The 6,707-nt window shown below is 53.0% G+C and overlaps 2 protein-coding genes across 2 annotated transcripts in view; both read left to right on the top strand.

Annotated features, from left to right (window-relative positions):
* Positions 1-55: 55 nt before the first annotated feature.
* GUITHDRAFT_45144 (hypothetical protein) lies at positions 56-779 on the top strand (the record flags this gene model as incomplete). The annotated part of the gene is made up of 3 exons (XM_005826473.1): positions 56-406; positions 551-642; positions 692-779. Coding segments are annotated over 3 exons (531 nt in total), but the record flags the coding sequence as incomplete, so codon positions are not given.
* Positions 780-4,002: 3,223 nt separating this feature from the next.
* GUITHDRAFT_114278 (hypothetical protein) overlaps positions 4,003-6,707 on the top strand; it is a gene marked incomplete at both ends in the record, with an annotated part of 12,846 nt that continues 10,141 nt past the window's right edge. The window contains 5 exons of the mRNA XM_005826472.1: positions 4,003-4,230; positions 4,502-5,749; positions 5,803-5,877; positions 5,997-6,098; positions 6,302-6,442. Coding sequence (XP_005826529.1) covers positions 4,003-4,230; positions 4,502-5,749; positions 5,803-5,877; positions 5,997-6,098; positions 6,302-6,442 — 1,794 coding nt within the window. The remainder of the gene's footprint in view (positions 4,231-4,501; positions 5,750-5,802; positions 5,878-5,996; positions 6,099-6,301; positions 6,443-6,707) is intronic.

The following is a 6,707-nucleotide window of genomic DNA, read 5'->3' as shown; positions in this document are numbered from 1 at the left end:
CTTCAGCAACCACTCACTCTCTACTATCCCGAGCATCGTTGGGGTCTGTCGCTTCCTCACTGAGCTCCAAGTCGAGGACGTCAAGCTCCAGGCGCTACCCAGCTCCCTTTCAGCTTGCACTAACCTCACTTCCCTCACCGTGATGAACTGCTGCATCAGCATCTTCCCGTCCGTCATTGTGAAACTCAGACATCTCATCGCGCTGAACCTTGTTGGCAACTTGATCCGCATTGTCCCTTCCTCCATCCGCGCTCTGCAGTCCCTGGAGACCATCAACTTGTCGTCCAACGTGATATCAACCGTCCCGCATGCCATGACAGCTTTGCAATCGTTGCAGGAGATCATTTTTAGCGACAACAAGCTGAAACTATGCGATGTCAAATTTGAAAAGATGCAGTCGCTGCGTGTCATGGACGTCAATCGTAACAGAGGCTTTGCATTCTCTGTCAAGTTGCCGGGATCTCAGTTTTTGACCAAGTTGTCACTGTCTGGAACAATGTTCCGTCATGCAGACGACACGACGAACTCGCTTGCCTTCCCCACTCTCAAGTATCTGGACTTGTCTCACAACAACATGAAGAGAATTCCAAAGTTTGTGTGGGGCTGCAAAGAGCTCAACATTCTGCACCTCAACAACAACAGGTGAGATGTCACGAGCCCACTCATCAGTGTCTGATCTTGTTTGTAAAAGCATCGAAGGTCTGCCGTTGGAGCTGGGAGAGCTGCAAGAGTTGAGATACCTGAATCTTGAAGCAAACAACATCTTCTTCCTACCGCCAAGGTAATATGTCATCATCGTCGAACCTTTGCTTTATGTTCTTGCACAGCGGTGTTCTTTGTTTGTATAATTCCTGCATTGTATAGTCTACTTGTCCTGTGTACGTGTACGTGTATGCCAGAGATCTTAGTCAGGATTTGTCCTGAAAATCTGCTTGTTTGTTTCGTTCCTCACTTCTTGCTCTAGCATCTGCAAGACCAAGATAATAGCGAGCAAAGGACTCTGTGTGGAGGGGAACAAACTTCAGAATCAGCTGTCAGTCCAGCTGAACTCGTCCATTCCCTCCTCTCCCAGTAAGGACGAGCGGAAGCAAGACCTTCAGTACGACGACGTGATACACTTACTGGATGACCTGTGGGACCTGGAAAACGCCAAACGTCAGGTTGCAGCTTGCTTTGTGGCAGTATTGACGATACTGACTGAAACATGAAGATCTTTTTGATGACAGTCGTGGTCCATGGCCCGGTGGATGAAGATTGCAAGACTGACTTGCTGCAAAGTTTGCTGCAGCCAAGGAACAAGAAGGGCATTGAGATGCTACGGGTGTTCAGCAAGGCCGAGCATCGTGCAGAGAGATCGCAGCGCACTGAGTCAGAGAAGCTTTTCTCCGTCTTCATGTCCGACACTTTCGACGTTGATGGAAAAAAGGTGCTCAGAGATCAAACCATCCCTTCCTCCTCTTCTGTCTCATCAGCACTGCTTCCTGCTATCCCCTCTCGTTCCATCCTTCCTCTCCATGCTGCCCTCTCCTCTCTCTTCTTCCCTTGTCGTCTCATTCTTCCCTCTTACTCTCTTCCTCTTCCCCCTTCCCCCCCCCTTCCATTTCCACGGCCTATCTATTCCTGTGCTTCTCCACCAGTGACTCGGCAAGGAAGAGGAGGGGTCTCCATCTTTCTCACCTTTTCCATCAGATGTTCGTGCAATTCGCCTCCACCAACGATCGTGTCCTGTCCACAGGACAGAGCAATGACATGATGGCGACGGCACATGAGCATTTACTCTGCAGCATGCTGCCTTGCCGGCAACTTCCCATCTTCGTCTGGGATGTCTTCCAACCTCTCCAGGAGGTCAAACGAGCGGCCGAGCGTTTCCTGCAAAGAATCTCGGAATGCTGGTGAGAGAAATGTCATCACATGTGTTGTTGCCCTCCACCACATCTGCCACCCGCCCTTCACAACATCTGCCCCTTCATTTCTCTCACATCATAATCATCATCACGATCATCATCACCATTACCATCATCATCATCATCATCATCATCATCATCATCATCATCATCATCATCATCATCATCATCATCATCATCATCATCATCATCATCATCATCATCATCATCATCATCATCATCATCATCATCATCATCATCATCATCACCCTCATCACCATCACCCTCACCATCATCACTACCACCATCATGTTCACACGTGGTCTGCAGCTCCAAGAGGTGCGCGGATGGAGTTTTTGCAGCATCCAGCAGCTGTAAAGGGTCTACCAAGCATCCCTTCAGCCAGGACTTCGGCATCATCCTCGTCTGCACTACTGACAGCAGGGAAGCGAACAGCTCGCAGAGAGGGGTGGCAAACTCTGCAGAGATTGTCAAATTCTTCACGCACTTTGAACATCGAAGTCGCGCGAGCGAAGCATCGTCGTCGTCATCATCATCATCCTCCTCCTCTTCCTCCTCCTCTTCCTCTTCCTCGTCCCATCGCCATCATCATCTTCGCCAGCAAGACGAGGGTCGATTCATCCCGTTTCAAGTCAAGTTGTTCCTCGCCTTCGACAAGCATCTCAAGGTCTTTGCGAGCGTTTCGTTGCAACAGCAAGGGCAGCAGGCCTGCGCGGTCAGGAAGGTTCACTTACGGCAGGACATTCTCCTCCTCTGCAAGGACATGCTGTTGCGGGATTCCTCCTTCCCCGACTCGCTCTTTCCTATCAAGATGTTCAGCTTCGTCAACCATGTTAAGCAGCGCATAGACAACAGAGGGGACAGGTTGATCCCTATCAGTGAGCTAAGGGAGACAGCAAGGAATGTCTTCGGCATCGTCGACCCTCTTCAGTTCTCCCAGTGCCTCAGCCTTATCTGCGATCTAGCGCACGCATTTATCCTCCCTTCCTCCTTCCGCGTGTCGAAGGAGCCCAGGGTCGTCGACAAGTTCTCTCGCCTCCTCGGTCGTCAGGCAGTTGAGAGAGACGTTCTGGTTCCGAAATGCGACTGGATCCCGTCCGTTCTGTCCTTGCTTGCATCGGACAAGCACCCGCCCGTTCCTCACGGCCGCTGCCAGGTTCGCGCTCTCAATCTCATTCTCCTCCTAACTCTCTCGGCTGAGTAGGATGGTGGCGAATCTGATCGTCGACCGAGCAAGGAAGAAGACTGCCTGCCCACTGGCAGTCACAGGAGGGCATTGCTGGATCATGAACGTGTGGAGGTGAGAACATGCGGAGGTGGAGAGGCGGGTGTGTAACATGTGCAAGCAGAGGCTGCGTCAAGCTCTGCCGGGCATCCGCTGGGATGTCACCTGCGTCATCCTGTGCAGACTTGGGCTCATCTCAGTTCGAATGATAGAGGACGCGGAAGGAGATCAGCAGCAGCAGCAAGATTCTGGGCGCCAGCGTCAGTCAGGGCTGGAAGAGGACGATGGTGTAGAGGGGGATGTCCAAAGCTGGGAGGAGACTGAGCAAGGGGAAACGCTGGAGGAGGAGGAGCAGGAGGCTGAGGGATCTGAAGCGAGCCATCATGAAAGGTTCGAGCAGCAGCAGCAGCCTCGGAATGAGAGCGGGGGGGGGCAGGAGAGCTTCGAGGAGCTCTTCGACCGCCATGGCGTTACTTTACACTTGAACTTCTGACGTCTCCGTATACTGATCGGCCCGCTGAGTGTAAACTATCGAGTCACTGAGTCACTGAGTCAAATCATTTGATGATCACACTGAATTTCAGCCTGTGGAAGCAATCAACAACTGAGTCACCGAGACCTCCTGCCTACTGTAAGGCAGCTCCCCGGGCCCATCGGGCCGGGTTGACATCCTGCCGCCGGGGAACGAGGCGCGGCCCGGGCCGGGGTGCCCGGAGGCGCGCACCGACTACCGGCCCCCGCGTACTAGGCTTTGCTAGTAGTACCGTGCTGTCACCAGTTGCAGCCGCAATAGTTGTCAAAATAACGGTAGTTGCGTGTAACGGTCTGAAATCCGCCTTCCATGGCCGGGTTGGCTGGGACGTAGAGCAGAGGATGGAGGAGGGAGGGAGGCGAAGAGAGAGCTTGAAGGAGAAGGAGGAGGAGGACGTTCCTTTCATCCTCGTCCAAGATCACGCGCAGGCACTGCCATGGAGGCGGCTGCTATGGCACCTTGGGCACTGGAAGAGCAAGAGGGAGGACGCCGTCTTCCTCGGGGCAGCGGTGGAGAACGGAGACAGAGCGGAGGTAGGGAAGCAGCTGAAATGGCGGTTTGAAAGACAGGTAATTGATGCATCGGTGATGTTGCGATCTCTGCTGCTCGTTGTCGATGCCGGCATTGCGCCTTCATGCTGATTGATGTTTCCTTGTTCTTCTCTTGTCCTTTCAAGGCACATTAGAAGAATTGAACATCATTCTCGCTCAAACACCATTCAGCTCCTTCGTGTCGTGTCGTTCTTTGCTTGCTCAGTCTCTGCCCTCCCCTGTCTTGTCGCATCTGCTGTCAAGCTATGCTCAACTACGAAATCATTCTGCCCCTCACCTCGCTTCACAGAGAATCGTCTTGGCGCTGGACATCAAGGGCTCACTGGCGACTGTTGTTGGGACGTCAAAGGACTGCCCTATCTTGCTGCTAGACAACATGTTTACCGGATCGATGCGGCTCCTGACTTTGCTGGCCCAGTCCATCACCGGGGTTCAAGAGGTCTTAATCTCGGTGATAGCGCAAGGGTCAACCATCGACGACGTGCGGGTCCTGTGCCATGAGGAGAGGATAGACAGCGAGGGACTGGATCACTTGCTCCAGAAGCTGAGCATGCAGTTCGATCTCCTCAAGAGGCAGATGGCGGTCGGGCTGTGGTGCAGCAGGGACTGTCTTGATAGCGAGAAAGGGACAACCAGGTCTGACCTGCAGCATCTGTTTGCAAACAGCATGCAGCTCCTTGAATCCATGAGCACAGAGGGCTGCCCTAACATCTTCCTCCTCACTGACGGGGTTGTCACCATGGGGAACGACCAGAGCGTCTTCCTCGATGTGGCCTCGTGCCTGAGGAGGAAGGACATCACCGTCCTGCTCTGCTACTACATGATCCCCGAGTTGAACGGGACATTCTCGCACGTCCCCGACCTTGACTTCCTGCGCAAGTTCGCTCGAGCATGCAACGGCTGCCACATCAGCATCGCATCCGACGACTTCGTTCTCCGGACTGCCATCTCCGTGGTCCTGTCACGGAGCACGCTGCTGGGCCCGAGCAGGGACTGGTTCACTGGATGGTACACGGACTGGGCAAGAGGGCCGAGCTCGTTCGGGGGGAGGGCAAGCGAAGTGAGGGTACTGAGGAAGGTGAACTTGAACAGCATGGGCGAGTGGAACGAGACGGAGAGGGCGGTAGAGGCTCGTTGCCTCGATGGCTTTCTGCTCGTCGACGTAGAGCTGAAGGAGGAAGAGGGGAGGAGGCAGGGCGAGCGGCAGGGAGCAGGGAGGAAGGGACCGGACGCTCTTGGGGTCATGATGCAGGACGGTCGCTCGTCGGCGCACGACGACATGGTGGAGAACATCGCAAGCAGGTCGAGGGATGCGGAACAGTGGGCGGCGATAGAGTTTGCGTTCCCCCTCCACGACTCTTTGGATGTTGTTTGCACGATCCGTAAGGGTGAGGGGCCAACGGACCCGGCGGGCCAACCCCTCTCGGGCTCGCAGCCGTCTGCCATCAAGGGCCTGACGGGAGTGATGGAGGTCGGGTGGAGGGCCGAGGAGAAGTTTGCGAAGAAACTGACGCCTTTCCTCGCATCGTTCTCACACGTGAGGGAGATAGTTTTGCCGTGATGGAAGTTGTGACATGTTGTTGCTTGCAGGACAAGACGCTCCATGATGTTGTGAAGCCCCACATTCAGAAGAATCATCGGAGGCGAGAAAAGATGCTTGAGAAGGTATACACAACATTCCTCTGTTCCATTTGATTTCATCTGCTGTCTTGCTTCTGTGCTGTGTTGGTCTTGTGAAGATTTGTTGCAATCTACTGGTTTTCCTTTTCTGATCGCTTTCTCAGATTGCACTTCGTCTCCTCGACTTCGTTCAAGCTCTTACAACCCTCGATCGCTTTCATCAGTGCATGTTTGCTCCCCAACTAGCATTTGCAGCTTTCTCACAGGTGTGTTGGTGAACCCTTTATTGTTGTGATTGTACTCAAATAGTTCACTTCTCTTGGTTTCTATGATTTGTTGTGTTGTACTTTGTTCTGTGTTGAGATAACCCTAAACCATATCTTGTTATTTTGTGCTATCGACTCTCTCCTGTCTACTACATTCTTCATACTCACTTTCTTGCTCTGATTGTTGTTTTCACTTGTTTCAGATGACAACGGTGGGATGGAGGACGAGGATGTCTTGTTACTTCGACACGCACAGTGTCGAGTTTCTTCTGTCGAGCAAAGTGGATTGGAAATGTCATTCCATCCATCGCGACAACTGCAGTTGTCTCGACACTTTCGTTCAGGTTAGCTCAGCTGCTATGATCCTGTTCCTGAACCAATCCTTATCCTCCCCCCCCCTCGCCCCGCCCCCCCTTTCTCCTCCTCCTCCTTCTTATCACCATCGTCATCGACATCATCATCATCATGATTATCATCCTCATCATCATCTCCATCATCTCCATCATCATCATCATCATCACCACCACCACCACCACCACCACCACCACCACCACCACCACCATCACCATCATCTCCATCATCATCATCATCATCACCACCACCACCACC

The sequence above is a fragment of the Guillardia theta genome (genome assembly GCF_000315625.1).
Source record: "Guillardia theta CCMP2712 unplaced genomic scaffold GUITHscaffold_74, whole genome shotgun sequence".
Taxonomy (NCBI): domain Eukaryota; class Cryptophyceae; order Pyrenomonadales; family Geminigeraceae; genus Guillardia; species Guillardia theta.
The sequence above is the reverse complement of the archived record's forward strand: the minus strand, read 5'-3'. Positions and strand labels throughout refer to the sequence as shown.